The sequence below is a fragment of the Perognathus longimembris genome, chromosome 3 (genome assembly GCF_023159225.1).
Source record: "Perognathus longimembris pacificus isolate PPM17 chromosome 3, ASM2315922v1, whole genome shotgun sequence".
NCBI classification, from domain to species: Eukaryota; Metazoa; Chordata; class Mammalia; order Rodentia; family Heteromyidae; genus Perognathus; species Perognathus longimembris.
Window position 1 is genome coordinate 112,917,633 of NC_063163.1, and position 15,351 is coordinate 112,932,983.

Below are 15,351 nucleotides of genomic sequence, written 5' to 3' on the forward strand. Positions count from 1 at the left end.
AGAAATCATAAGAAACTCCTTACCAATTCCTTTGATAGTGCAACTCCATCTTGAGTGTTGCGGGAGAAACCTAAGGCAAACTCCTTTGTTCATAATGCAGGGTATATTTCAAAGGTAAGTGTGAGAGCACCTAGAAACAGATCCTGAGAAAACCCAGAGACGTTTTTCTGTCTCAGGTTTCTGAGGCTCAAAGTTCATGGCTCTCCCGGAGAAGCTTGGAATCTCCCAGGTGAGCGCATGCTCACCTGCGAGCCTAGGTGTAGAAATACTCAGCTTGGGCCGCCTGGGATTCGTTCCAGCAGGTGGCCTTCAAAGTCCAACCTGCTAGATTGAAATCTGACACGGACAGAGAGACTCCCTCCCCGGGAGCTTGGCCACTGAAAACTGAACCGGGAACCAGGAAATGAACAAACCTCTTCATCTTGAAAACTAACCGGGCTCCCTGGGAACCGAGCAAGCGCCATGGGAAACCGGCTGTGCTGCTTCAGGGGAAGCTGGTGAGTGAGCAGTAGGGCGGCCAGGGTTGAGGGGACCCATCTGTTGACCCAGGTGGTGGCCTGAGAATCAGAGAGCCCCAAGACAGTACCTCCCACTACCTTCCTCTTCCTCCTGGCCTTCCACATCGGAGCAGTGCCTCCTAATTATAAGCTTCCTCCTTCCGGGAAGTCTTTAAAATACATAACCAAGTCAGTTGTCTGTCCAGTGGCCCTGAGCAGGGCTGGGCAGACAGACTGACATTGTTCTCTTCTTTCCCAGGGGAGAATGATTGTCACGTCTGACTGAGAGCTTAGTACCAGGCACTGTACAGTATAATCTGGGTTGATTTTTTTTCTCCAGTGCTCCTAGGAGCAAGTGGTCTTTTTTTCCCCCTATTTATCATCATATAGCCACAGTCATAGCTGGAACTCAGAGATGTTCATTAACTTGCTCTGTGTCACATGGCTGGGAAAACAGCTAAAGCAAGATTCCAACCCAGGCCTGATGTCAGACTCCATACTTTCACCCCTAGGTCATCACAGAAGGAATCACAGGTTGAGCAGACTTGGGGCAAATGCTTGTTTAAAAAGGCCTAAGGGTCCGGCAGAATATCCATGGAATGTGTGAATAGAACTTTCACACTTGCTGGTGAGGTGACCTTAGGCACTCTTTTGATGTTCCCACCCAGGAGAAAAATGTAGACTAACAAAACTACCTATTGTTTAGAGCATAGGTTTGTTTTGAAGAGCAAAAGGTAGACTGGAAAAACCCCGTAAGAAGTTATTTGCGGTGTTGTAACTGTTCCATCCAAGAGATTTCATACTACCATAAACTCCCAGGACTGGTTTTATCCTATCCGCTGCCTCCTAGCTAGATCATAACAAGGATGTCTTGTTTCTAATTAAGCATCATTATATGCAGAGAAACTTGGAATTGAAAAGCCCAAAGCATTTGGAATCAGTATTTTGGGTTCAAGTTCTGTTGTTACCACACAATCATGTATGTAGTCATTTAGTAAGCAAATATTTTATTTTGAAATGTAGCAGTTTATGTGAACATAGAATAACTCATAAATCAAACATGATACATACCAAAGTGTTACTGAGAAGTCAGTGAAGAGGATCAACTTCGGTCCTTGAGTCTGGCACAAGTCAGATAAGACACAAAAGTAGCCAGTGATAGGAGACTATGTTAGTTATTAAGGAAGGAAATATACTTTCAAAAGACTGAAAGTGGATTATCTTTAAGGTGAGAATGACCAGGAAATACTTATTGAACATACACTATGTACCAAGCTGGGTACCCATGGCTCACGCCTGTAATCCTAGCTATTTAGGAAGCTGAGATCTGAGGATTGCGGTTCAAAGCCAACTTGGGCAGGAAAGTCCATGAGAACTCTTATCTCCAATTAACCACCAAAAAACCTAGAAGTGGCGTTGTGGCTCAAAGTGGTAGAGCGCTAGCCTTGAACTGCAGAGTTCAGGGACAGCGCCCAGGTCCAACAAAACAAAACAAAACAAAAAACCATATACTATGTACCAAGTACAGTGACAAATGCAGACTTTAAAAAAGGAAATGTGCGGGGCTGGGGATATGGCCTAGTGGCAAGAGCGCTTGCCTTGTATACGTGAAGCCCTGGGTTTGATTCCCCAGAACCACATATACGGAAAATGGCCAGAAGTGGCGCTGTGACTCAAGTGGCAGAGTGCTAGCCTTGAGCAAAAAGAAGCCAGGGACAGTGCTCAGGCCCTGAGTCCAAGGCCCAGGACTGGCAAAAAAAAAAAGGAAATGTGCTCCCTGCCTTCTTGAATATATGTGACTCAGGAGGCTGAAATCTGAAGATGGAGGTTTGAAGCCAGTCAGAGCAGAGAATTTCATGAAACCCCTATCTCCAGTTAATTAGAAAAAAACAACCCCAAAACCAGGAAATGGAGGTGTTGCTTAAGTGGTAGAGCATCAGCCTTGAGCAGAAAAAGCCAAGTGAGAAGCCTTGTGTTCACATACTCAGACACACACACACACACACACATACACACACGGGGGGAGAGATAGAGAGAAAGAGAGAGAGAGAGAGAGAGAGAGAGAGAGAGAGAGAGAGAGAGAGAGAGAGAGAGAAATGGAACACAAAAACCAAATAAACAAAGCACCCTTTAAAGTTTGAGTTGGGACATCTAGAAACAGAAAGCTAGGAGGGAAGGACTGTAACAGCTTCTCTCGCTCCGCCTTCTCTTGTGTTTATATCCTTCATTATTGGATAGTTTTCCGTAGGGATAGTTATTGATAGTCTTACTATATTCCTGGAATCGTGCTAAGTATTTTACACTTACTATTGAATTTAGTCCTTACAATAATCCCCAGAATGTAGATTTTATGATCATCCTTATTTTATTAACAAGGCCATGGAAACCCAGAGAGGTTAAGGACTTACCAAAAGCTGCACCGTTAATTGGGAATGATGAGTCTGACTTTCGAGTCCATTCTGAAGACACCAGTTCAAATATCCTGACCCAGATCGATTTTTCTTACAAAAATATGAGTATAACTACTCAGGAGGCTGAGATCTGAGGATTACAGTTTGAAGCCAGCCCTGGCAGCAATGTTGTCGAGATTCTTGTTTCCAATAAACTAGTTAGAAAGGCTGGGAACATGGCCTAGTGGTAGAATGCTTGCCTCCCATACATGAAGCCCTGGGTTTGATTCCACAGCACCACATATATAGAAAAAAGCCAGAAGTGGCGCTGTGGCTCAAGTGGTAGAGTGCTAGCCTTGAGCAAAAAGAAGCCAGGGACAGTGCTCAGGCCCTGAGTTCAAGCCCAGGACTGGCAAAAAACAAACAAACAAACCAACCAATAAACTAGTTAGAAGAAGCCAGAAGTGGTGCTGTGGCACAAGTGGTAGCATACTAGCTTTGAGCACCAAGAGGCTCAGGGACAGCACCTAGACCCTGTGTTCAAGGCCCAGCACTGGCCAAAAAAAAGTAGAATTAGATAAAAATTATTATCCACTGTTTCTTGTTATCTCTGCAAAACTCCAAAGATTAAATATACTATAGCAATTGAAGATTCTTGTAAAATATTGTTTTTTGTTTGTTGTCTAGTATGAAAATAATGACTTGTGAAAATTTGGAAAATTCCCCAAAGCAGTGAACTAAAAGCAATTATTAATCTATGCACACAGAGATGATGGGAACATTTTTGTGTATTTCCATTTTGTTTTTAAGTATGCACAGTGTGTGTATGTGTGTGTGTGTACGTGTGTGTGTGTGTGTGTGTGTGTTGGGGCTTGAACTCTGGGTCCCATGCTTTCACTTGGCTTTTGCTGATCAAGGCTGGCCCTCTACCACATCTCCACTGGAGCCGTACTTCCACTTCCAGAAATAAGTACATCTTAAAATTCTAAAATGTATTAAATGTGTGTATAAACACATCATATCAAATATATATATAATTTTTAAATTTTGAGATAGAGTTTTACTGTGTTGCTCATGCTGGTCTCATACTTGTAACACTCCTGTCTCAGTCTCTCAAGTACTAGATTATTGGCATCTATCACCATGCCCTACATTTATCTTTATATTAACTTATTAAAGAGTAAAATTTTCCAGCCCATTAGGTATTTTTCCAACATCCTTTTCTTAAGTGACAACATAGTTTTCATTGACTGGATATGCCATTTACTTTGCCAGTTACCAAATGTCCAATTGGACATTTAAGGTGTTCCCTATTTTTCTGAAATTATAAGTAATACTACAGTGAGTATCTAAGTTGACATACATATGTATATAAAATTATTCATCAACATATGAGATTGCTCCATTACAGAGCATATATATTTATGTTTAATTTTTATCTATTTATAGTTTATACATATTTATGTTTTATACTGATTGGCAATGGCAGTCTAGAAGGACTGTACTAATTTTTCTTCCTATTCCCACTTTGGGAGAGTGTCCACTTAGTTTCCTTAATACTGTTCTAAAAATATACCTGTCACCTAGGAATATTCTGAGGTTTGTCCAGGCTCTGCACAATATCTAACTTGGGACAGGCTCTGTTCACTAAAATCAGATAGCCCCAGTCATGTGGTTGAGAATTACTATTTTCTTTATCCATTTAAACAGAAATAAGTATCAGCGGCCAAGGCATTAGAACATTCGGCAGTTATAACACCCACCATGAGCTGAAGGGGAAAGAAGAAGGTGGTATTATTCATTTCTTGTGCTGATCCTGGGACTTGAACTCAGGGCTGAGTACTGTACCTTAACTTTTACACTCAAGGCTGGCACTGTACTACTTAAGCCAAGGCTCCACTTCTGGCTTTTTGGTGGTTAATTCGAGCTAAGAGGCTCAAGAACTTTCCTGTATGGGCTGGTTTCAAACTGCTCAGTAGGTAGGATTGCAGTAATGAGCTACTAGAGCCCAGCTGTGTTTCCTCCCCTCCCCCCTCTGAAGCGCCTGTAGTGTTGGGCTACAGACTAACTGATCTCAACTCAGCAATCAGCCCCCAAATTGACACCCAAACACAGATATCTAGCAAATGTGTATGGAAAAATTCAGATTCTTTTTCTTGTCGTAGTACAGACAGCATGCTTTAGAAGCCTGTCTGTCTCTTTCTCTCTAATCGACAAAAGTGGAAAATGTTCCACGAAGAGGAGAAATCAGACAAAGTTGGTTCTGGGGAGATTTGGAAATGTACTAACAAGAAAAAAAAAAAAGCATCCGGAGTAAGTCCCAAACTATTCAGCCTATTTCCTCCGACAAATGTTACTTCTTTGGGCTTCAAATTGTTGACAATTCTGTAGACACACAGGCTCCATCGGGGGACCCTAGGGTATTTGAAATTAATAGGAGGACAAGGTAGCTGAGTCACCCACCATACAAATCCAGTGCTCCCTGTTCTGTGGACAGAACACCTCAAAGGACAGCGAAGGTTAAGCCTCTCTCACTTTCTCTTAATTAAAAACAATGACAGGGAAGCAGAGAGTGAGGTCACTCTTCAGAAAAGATCCTGTGAAGGTTGGTGTGTGTGTGTGTGTCCCCTGTGAATGAATCCTCACAGTGGCAGTTTCTGGGACGTTCAGAATGAAAGTCCTGGGTTGGTAAACACTGCCCCAGTCCTCTCAGAGCACCAAAGAAATCCCAATGAGGGTCTCTGGATCTAGAGTAACCAACCCATTATTTGGCAGGTCTTCCTCCCCCTCTGCTGGGAATAACTTGTTAGACAATCCCAGAATAGCCCTCAGCCAGCAACACCCCTGGCGTGTAGTGTGCCTGATTGCTTAAAGCTGTATTTTGGATTTGATTATGTCAGTTGTACCATTCCACCTTCCAGAACCATCCATGTGGGAGAGGTATGATTCCCTTGGCAAATGCTTTTGGGGTGATCCTGACTCGGAATGAGTCTTTAGGGAGATGGGAGGTCATCCTAGAAAATTAAGGAGACCACAGAGTAAATGAAGCGGGGGGGGGGGGGTGTCGGCGCTAGAAGACTTGCATGTGCATAATCTGTTTTTCCTACCACAGGAGCTGCATGTCCATTTTCCAGAAGAAAAACAAAGCAGGTAAGTTTGGGATGGTGCATAAGGAGAGAAAATTAGAGAAGATAATAGATGTGGTACTTTTGGAAAGGACGTAAGAGTAGAAAAGATGAGAGCTCTTGGAAGCATAAAGGGGAACATTATATCAAAGAGAGTCTTTTTGGTTGGGAATGTGGCTTAGTGGTAGAGTGCTGGCCTAGCATGCATGAAGCCCTGGGTTCCATCCCTCAGTTCCACATAAACAGAAAAAGACGGAAGTGGTGCTGTGGCTCAAATGGTAGAGCACTAGCCTTGAGCAAAAGAAGTTCAGGGACAGTGCCCAGGCCCTGAGTTCAAATCCCAGGAATGGCAAAAACAAAACACCACCTTTTTTATTTTAAAAAAGATCTTATCCTTTCATCTTTTAAAACAATTTTTATTGTTATTGTAAAGGTGATGTACAGAAAGGTTACAGTTATATAGATTAGGTAAAGAGTTCCTTGCTTTTTGGACAACGTCATCCCTTACCTCACTCTCTCCCCTTTTTGCCTGCTGTCCCCACTCACAAATCAAAGAGAATCTTTAGTTTACTAATGTGCAGTCCCAAACTAGAAGATCTCTTCCTTATTTTTTTTTATCATCTCAGAGTAGTTGGTTGCCTCTTTCACTCATCTAGCAAATACTACAGAGCAAATCTAGCAAATATTACTATATTGTAGGATCCCCAAAGAGGAAGAGAGGTACAAGGAACTCAGAGTAGTAGCACAGACTTGTAATCCCAGCTACTCATGAGGAGGAGACAGGAAGATTGTGAATTGTGACTTGGAGACTAGCCAGGGAAAACATAGCAAATTCCCCCACGTGATGGTGGCTCACGCCTATAATCCTACCTACTCAGGAAGCTGAAATCTGGGGGATGCCGTTCAAAGCCAGCCTGGGAAGAAAAGTCTGTGAGATTCTTCCTATGTCCAATTAACCAACAAAAAGACAAAAAAGTGGAAGTGTGACTAAAGTGGTAGAGCACCAGCCTTGAGTTTGGGAAAAAACAAGCAAGAATGAGAGGCCCTGATTTCAAGCACAGAGGGGAAAAAGGAAAAAAAAAAAAAAAAGACAGCAAATTATCAAGCCCCTGGGAGAATGGGGAGGGTTTTAGGTTGGGGCTGTGGCCGTGGCTCAAGTGCCCTTGGGTTCAATACCTGAGAAACGAGGTGTGTGTGTATGGGGGGGGGGGAAGAAAATGGTGGAGGAGAGAGGGTTCAATACTCAGAAGAGAAGACAAGAGGAGAGGGCTGGGAATGTGGCTTAGCGGTAGAGTGCTTGTCTAGCATGCATGAAGCCCTGGGTTTGATTCTTTGGCACCACATACACAGAAAAGGCCAGGAGTGGCGCTGTGGCTCAAGTGGTAGAGTGCTAGCCTTGAGCAAAAGAAGCCAGGGACAGTGTGCTCAGGCCCTGAGTTCAAGCCCCAGGACTGGTGAACAAATAAACAATAGAGAAGGGAACTTATACCCATTGGTGTACTTAACCCTTTCTGCATATTTATCTAGTAGACAGTAAGCTCCTTGAGACAGAGGAAACAGCCAGTTTATCCTTCGGTCCCAGGACCTGTTATAGAGCCTGGAACGTCTTCTCATCATGTATTTGTGGAACTAAGGGCTGGTGGATGATGAGGACAGAAGTCAGTACCGCCAGACAGTGAAAGGTCAGGGCCTCCACCCTGTGGAAGGGTCTGGATATAGGATCAGTAGAGGCAAGAGAAGTGGGAATGAAGGTAGTGAGGTTCATTCCAAGCTCACCACAATAGTTTAACAGCGACTGAAAAGGGCGGTCTCAATAGACACAGGGATTTAAGTTGGGTTTCTTCTCCACAGAGAACCAAGTAAGACGCACATCGAAGCATCAGCAGCAAGAAGAGCTGCAGAAGAATGGCAGCAAGGTAATTTCAGGCCATTCCCCCACCCCCTCCCAGCTCTCTCTCTTCCTCTTTTCCTTTCTTTTGTCAATCCTGGGGTTGGAACTCAGAGATCAGACACTGTCTCTGAGCTGTTTTTTGTTCAAGGCTAGAGCTCTACCACTTGAGCCACAGCTCCACTTCCAGTTTTTTGGTAGTTACTTGGAGATTCCACTCTCATGCACTTTCTTGCCCAGGCTGGCTTTGAATCGTAATCCTCAGACCTCAGGCTCCTGAGTAGCTAGGATTACAGGTGCCACCAGTGCCCCCTGCTTTTTGAACTACTCAAAGACAGGATTCTAGTACTCAGCCTTTTTACCCGGGGACACACATCTCAGTCATCTGTGCAATTTGTTAGTGCTTCTGAGTTTCCTCTGTCTCTCAGAGGTGCAAAGCAAAAGGACATCAATTCAACTTGCCCTCCAATTACAGATAAGGCGGAAATATAGGATCTCCTTTAATTCTGTCCATTTCTCCCCCACAGGGCCATGAAACCACAGGACACACCTATGAGCGAGTGTTACAACAGTCTGTATCTCAAAGGAGAAGTCAAGACCTCACATCAGACAGCAATTTACATTATGCAGACATTCAAGTGTGCACCCGTACCCAGCCCCGCTCAGCCAGTGAGGTCAAACACAAGCATTTAGAAACTGCGACAGAGTATGCCACCCTTCACTTCCCCCAGGCCTCGCCTCGCTATGACAGCAAGAATGGGACCTTGGTGTGAACCTTGGGGAAGATGGACTAGTCTCCATCATGTTACCACCACTCCGATGAGGAGAAATCTACTGATTTGAGGAATTGGGTGACAGCCCAGGGATGTTGCTTACTTGATTTTTTTTTAAAGTCCTTGAAATTGTGTGTGTCCCTTGTCTCTCCCCAGAACTTTTGTCACTGTTAGCTTGCAAGTTGTGGTTACATTAGCGATGGATGGATGGATGGAGTGAGTGAGTTCCATAAAGACAAGTAAGAGTGTGTAGGAAAATGGGTCTTTGACCCTCTAACATTGCTTGGACTCCGAAGTGCCGAAGGAAAAGGGTCCTATCTATGCATGTGGACTTCATTTAATGACTTCTTTTATACACAGTGAACTCCAGAGTTGAAGAGTGGCTCTGGAAAAGCATCCTGAGCTTTTTGCACACAGCCCAAGGCCTGGCTTGGGCAATTTCCTTAGTAGCTGGTTCCAGGGTTCCAGGCTTAGCAAACTTCAGGGGTCAAGGGTGAGGCATAAAGCCTTTCCAACCACCGGTCCCAAGGACTTCAAGTCATTGATGCTAACAGCCCGGAGATGCCTGGAAACTCCTTGGGATGAACTGATGTAAGTTCTTGCTCGTGCAAAGCCACTAGAATCAATAAAGGAGCGTAAAGAACAAGCCTGGTTCATTTTCTGGGGCGGGGTTTTGCATCGGTCGCAGTTCAATGTGAAGGCCCTCAGTCACTAGAGAGATCCAACCAGCAGAGGGCCCTGTGCGTCCCTCTCTCTAGGAGGCAGAAGGCCGAGGGGCTGGGCGTGGTTTAGACAACAGGACGCGGATCCCCATTGGTTGAAATTGGACCCCAAAGGCGGGTCTGACCCGGCAGGGGCGTGTCCGTGAAGGTAGGGGCGGGGTCAGAGCCGACTAGGATTGTGGACTGGACAGTTAGAAAGGGAATCTAGCCCAATGGGAGCAGGGCACGGGTTTGGAGAGAGGCGGGACGTGGGAAGCTGGGGGCGTGGTCAAGGCCTGCACCTGCGGGTGGCGAGGCTGTCACCATGGTAGCAGGAACACAGCAGCAAATTCTTGGTAAGTGCTAGGCTGGACCTAGCAGAGAGGCTGGTGGGACAGAAATGCTGGCCCAAACCGGTGGCTAATTAAAGAGGTGGGTCCTAAAAGGTAGGTAACTGGAAATATTCTTACTAATGGTTAAATACACGAGAACTGGGACATACAGACAGAATGAGGGTGAGGTGAGAAGGAGGAGGAACTTTCAATGTCTGGGCCTTGTAGATTCTTAGGGTGCGTTTCCTGTCGCAGACTTTCAGGGTGTGGAGAACCGTGGAAATGCATTTTTCTTTCCGCATGCCTCAACCCTGATGGTTGAACCCCAAGAGGGGTGATTCTCGGCGGATGGGTAGAGTACTAAAACTGGAATTGCAGTGCATGCGCACACGCGCACGTACACACACACACACACACAGAGTTGGTAATAATAACACCAACCTTTATAGGCTGTTGGTAAGAATTTAAAGCACTTCCAACATTGCATAGTAAGTATGTAGTCGAGGTTGGCTGCCATCATCATCATAGTCCTTGTTAGCATTTTTTTCCAGCATGTTCTGCAAGAGAACTAGGAAGAAGTGGGCCAGAGGACTGCCTCCATCAACAACCAGCAGAATAGAGTTAAGTCCCTAGCCTCTTTCCTCTATGTTAACTGAGGGTGAAAGAAAAAAATCAACTCTCAGTATCAAATAAGATGCTGTAGAAAACTTTTAAAGTACTGTGTTCAAATTCTGCCTGGGAATGTTCAGTGCTTTCTTTTGGGGTTACAACTGAATTCCTCAGAATGAAAGGAGTTAAGTAAATTTAGAGTCAGAGCTGGCGGTGCTGTCTACTGATTATCATCAGAATATAGCTTGTGGTCCTTGGCATATAAATGGAGGAAGACGGGAAAAAAATAAGGAAACATTGCTCTTTATTCCCATGAAAACCTAATAAGCCTTTTTTGGTAATTTTTATTGTTATTATAATGGTTATGTACAGAAGGGTTACAGTTACTAACGTCAGGTAAAGAGTACATTTCTTTTCAGACATCACCCCTTTCCTCACTCTCTCCCAAATTTTCCCTCCTGCCCTTACCCACAAATTGTATAGCTCATTTTCCACATAGCGCTTAGTGAACACCACTGCTGCATTTGTTCACCCTTTGTCCCTCTGTTTCTGTGCCCCCCATACTCCCAAAGACAAATACTGAATGAACAAGACAAAAAGAAAAGGAAACAAAAACAGCAACAGAGAAAAAGAAACCCTCTTGTTTCCATTTTAAATAAGCTTTTAAGTGGTGGGGCAATATAGCCCTGTTATGATGTCAACACTATCTTAGGGTACATTTCCTGCTAACCAGAATGCTAATGCTGACACTTCAAGATGATGGCAATTGGTGGATTTAAGGGGAAGGACCTGATCCCTACTAGGTTGGTTTACATTTTTTGGAGTTTCCTCTCTTCCTGTACAGTTGCACATGTCTTCCTTTTTCTATTTGAGGTGGTGGCCCTGATTTGGCTCTGATGACGGGGACCCAAGGGATCACGAGAGTCTGTGACTCCTTGCGCCCAGCAGAACCCTCCGTAAGTTTTTGGTATTTTGTTGGGAGGATATTTCTGGACTTTCAGTTCTACATTAGGCAATTTCTCTATCAGAACTGGAAGCAAAGAATATTTGCTTTCTTTTACTTGCTTCTCCTCCTTTTAGTGCACTTGAGTCTAGATTAATCATTTTTGTTTTTCTTGAACTAACAAAATGTGTGAGAGCTTGAAGAACTCTTGCAATTGATTAGAATGTCTGTAGTATTTAAAACACTTAAAGTTTACTGCAGAGATAACAGGCTAGTTACAGAGCATTTGACAAATATGGCAAAATAGGATTAAAAATAAACAATAATCCAAAAGTCTCCTGCATGTAAGCAAACCTATTTTAGAATGTATTTGTCTTGTCTTTTTTTCCTATATAAATGTTGTACAGGAGACCATATTATATAAAAACTTTTGACTTGTTTTTCTTTTGGGGGGCAAGGAACTGGGGGGGGGGGGCTTGAATTCAGGGCCTTGGGCACTGTCCCTGACCTTTTTGTTCAAGGCTAGCCCTCCAACACTTCAGCCACAAACCCATTTCTAGCTTTTTGGTGATTAATTGGAGAGAAAAGTCTTATGGACTTCCCTGACCAGATTGGTTGTTGGCAATACCGGAGCAAGGCAGCCCCCTTACAGTTTACCTAATAAGAGAAAACTTAGGGATTACTTTACTCCCAAAACAGCCACCAGATGGCGCTATCAAAATCTAATTTTCACCATTAGGAAAACAGGCAAACAACTTGAAATGTGAATTAAAAAAAAAGAAAGTAGAATATATTTGCATATCTGCTTTGGCACAGTTTATATTAAGCAATACCATCTGGTGATTACTTTGGCACCAGCCTAACCTAGTCTCTCACTACTCTGTCTCAGTTTTTTTCTCTTCTACCCATTTGTCTGTCACATTCATCCTGTGTATTTTCCCCTATCCTAACTCTGAGTTCTCAGTTTGACAAGTCTTCCTTCACTATTTTTTCCTCCAGTCTTGATTCTTGTCTCTGCGTGTTGTGTGAGTGTTTAAATGTAAATTTAGTTCCTCAAGTTTTTGCTTAAAGAATAGGGCCTGGCATGTAATTGTTTCTAATAAATCTCCAACATCCATGTAACAACTGTTTTTTTTTTTTTTTTTTTTTGGCCAGTCCTGGGCCTTGGACTCAGGGCCTGAGCACTGTCCCTGGCTTCTTCCCGCTCAAGGCTAGCACTCTGCCACTTGAGCCACAGCGCCGCTTCTGGCCGTTTTCTGTATATGTGGTGCTGGGGAATCGAACCTAGGGCCTCGTGTATATGAGGCAGGCACTCTTGCCACTAGGCCATATCCCCAGCCCCCATGTAACAACTGTTGAAGGAAAGAATGTATGCAGGTAAAATGCCAACAGTTTTCACTGCACTTCAGAATGTAGTAATCGAGACAAAGATCCCTAGTCCTAAATAAACCATAACTGTTAAATGGCACAATATTAAACATGCTAGATCTTTGCATTTTAAAAAGAGAAAAATGTATTCAGTCAGTATTTTATTAAACATCTACTGTGTGCCAGACAGTTTTCTTGGCACAGAAGATTGTAAAAATAAATATTAAAAAATAGTAACAAAAATACCAAATTTATTGACTTCATGAGCTACCTCATGGTAAGCTCTCTCAGGGGAAAGCTGCTAATAAATGAACAAGTAAGCAGAGTGTGATGATACTCTCCTTTAATCCTGGCATTCAGGACACGGCTGCAGGAGAATTGTAAATTTGAGGTTAGGCTGGGCTACACAGCAAGACCCTGTCTCAGAAACAAAGGCCCAAGTTGCTGGGTACCAGTGGCTCACACCTATAATCCTAGCTTCTCAGAAGGCTGAAATTTGGAGCTCGATGTAAAGCCCCAGGGTGAAAAATTTGAGACTTCACCTCCAAGTTAACCAGCTGGAAGCATGGCTCAGGGGGTAGTGGGCCAGCAGAGTAAGCAAATCAAGCCAGAGCATAGGGCTCTGAGTTCAAGCTCTGGCACCAGAAAAAACAAACAAGGAAGTATAAAATAGGCATGGAAATGATGAATGTCATAGAGAAAATAAAAACAAATCAGGCAAAGAGGCCTGAGAATTCTGATTTGAAGGAATGTTGAAGCATGTCAGAGGAGGCAGACAGCTCAGCAGTAGAGAGCTTGCTTAGGCCCCGGGTTGATCCCCAGCGCTTCATTAAAAAGCAAGCAAGCAAGCAAGCAAGAAAAAGTGGTCAGAGTTGTTCCCAAGGAAGTGGGGCCTGAAGGGAGGAAGTAGGAGCTAGGTGTAGTGTTGGAGTGGCAGCAAGTAGAATATGGGGTAATCTAAGTTGTGAAAGCTTGGAAATGAACATGAGCCAGCTAAATGACTACTCTAACCTGCACAGAGATTGGTTTGGGAGCCAACCCCCAAAGCTGAACACAAAGACCTTCCATACTTCCATCTAAGACACTACACAAACAGAGTGTTGCAAGCCATTGAACAGTAAAGCAACAAACCAAATGGACTATCCAAGAAAGATTAAGATGGATGTAGAGGGGCATGGAGAGGAAAGGTCAGTTTAGGGCTGGGGATAGAGCACTTGCCTAGCATACATCAGGCCCTGGGTTCAAATCCCTGTGCAACAAAAATAAAGCACAGTTGTGGAGCCAGGATATGTTTGTACACTTTGCTGGTTGTTATAAGCCTCTTTTGCATATATCTATACAGATATCTCCGAAATGTAAATGTAATAGAAATTGTAAACATGTTACCCTTAAGGAACTCAGCTCATGTGAGAAGAGAGAAAGGAAAATTAAGGAGCTATTTTGAGGGTCATTTATAACATTTTCATTGATAATTTAAAGTATTTGTTTATTAAAATTGCCTTTCTGCTTCTTTAGTCATGAATGATTGCCCATAATAGAAGTGTTAAGTTTTTCCTAGGTGTGAATTTCACACATCTGAGTTTTACATGAGAGAGAAGTCACAGGCAATGTTTTCATCAAATGACAGTTTTGTTTAAGGCTCTAAGTCTTAATTAGGAAACATGTTTTATTTATTAATAGAAAAGACATGCATTTGGGAATGTTTCCTCCGTTGGTTCCTTCATTCATCTAAAATCACTTTCTGAGTAACTTCTATGTTGCCAGAATCATATAAAAGTATTGCAGAATGATTAAGAGCCCAGACGTAGGCTTTACCCCTTGGTAGCTACTGTGGCTAGGGAAAATTAAATGGTTTATGGTAACTGTGACCATCAAATGTATGTATATTAACACTTAATACAGGACTTGACAGTAAAAAAACACAGTTTTGATATTATTGTAAGCATATTAATAATTGAATGGGGTTTAGTCTCTCTCTCTCTCTCTTTTCTGTGTGTCTATTTTTCCTTCCCAAGCCCTATCTCCAGTTCAGCTTTTGTCTGAATCGTAAAGACTTCTCTGCCTCAGCTAGTTTTGAACCAAACCTTGCCAGATCTCAGTCTCCTGAGTAGCTAAGATTACAAGTGTGAGCCACTGCATGCCCCGTATCTGTCTCTCTGTCTCTGCTTCAGTCACGCTGTGTCTCTCGTCTCTGTCTCTCTTTTGCCAGTCCTGGTGCTTGAACTCAGGACTTGGACCCTGTACCTGAGCTCCTTTTGCTCATGTCTAGTGCTCTATCACTTGAGCCGCTATGCCACTTCCAGCTTTTTCTGCAATTCATTGGAGGTAAGAGTCTCATGGCCTTTCCTGCTCAGACAGGCTTTGAACTGTGATCCTCGTATCTCAGTCTCCTAAGTCACTAGGATTACAGGTGTGAGTCACCAGCGTCTGGCCCTCTCTCTTTCTGTACCAGCAATTGGACCCAGGGCCTAGACAAATGCTCTACAACTCATAAATGACTTTGATAGAGTCGTTCTAATTGCCCGGTTCTCTCATAATTTCTCAGCATGGTGTGAGCGGCTGTGTACTGGGCACACAGCCAGGCCGCAGAGACCTTTGGTTCAGATCTTAGCTCCCATGTAAGTTAATTTTCTGAATAACTGTGAGCACTCCCCCTGGCCTTGAATAATTCTTCTTTTTATTGGCTTATTTATACCGGGATGGGGGTGGGATTTCACTGTTATGT

The 15,351-nt window shown here is 43.4% G+C and overlaps 2 protein-coding genes across 10 annotated transcripts in view; both read left to right on the forward strand.

The window, feature by feature from the left end:
• Window positions 1-207: 207 nt before the first annotated feature.
• Window positions 208-9,319, forward strand: C3H11orf52 (chromosome 3 C11orf52 homolog). 4 transcript variants are annotated; one of them, XM_048343852.1, is made up of 5 exons: window positions 208-497; window positions 5,108-5,200; window positions 6,000-6,037; window positions 7,864-7,928; window positions 8,428-9,319. In XM_048343852.1, the coding sequence occupies exons 1-5, from the start codon at window positions 463-465 to the stop codon at window positions 8,671-8,673; spliced, it is 477 nt and encodes a 158-aa protein (XP_048199809.1). In that variant the 5' UTR covers window positions 208-462; the 3' UTR covers window positions 8,674-9,319. The 4 variants fall into 4 exon arrangements, with proteins under 4 accessions (XP_048199809.1, XP_048199811.1, XP_048199812.1 ...); XM_048343855.1 differs by having other exon boundaries at window positions 239-497; window positions 5,053-5,200; XM_048343854.1 differs by lacking the exon at window positions 5,108-5,200 and having other exon boundaries at window positions 227-497.
• A 91-nt stretch (window positions 9,320-9,410) lies between these two features.
• The window catches only part of Dixdc1 (DIX domain containing 1), a 62,860-nt gene continuing 56,919 nt past the window's right edge, over window positions 9,411-15,351 (forward strand). For 4 of the 6 annotated variants that reach the window (XM_048343835.1, XM_048343836.1, XM_048343841.1 and 1 more), the window contains exons 1-2: window positions 9,693-9,730; window positions 11,189-11,271. In XM_048343835.1, the coding sequence (XP_048199792.1) occupies window positions 9,700-9,730; window positions 11,189-11,271 (114 nt within the window). In that variant the 5' untranslated portion in view covers window positions 9,693-9,699. Of the gene's footprint in view, window positions 9,544-9,677; window positions 9,821-11,188; window positions 11,272-15,351 lie in introns of those variants that run through there. The other 2 variants (XM_048343839.1, XM_048343840.1) reach the window with 2 other exon arrangements.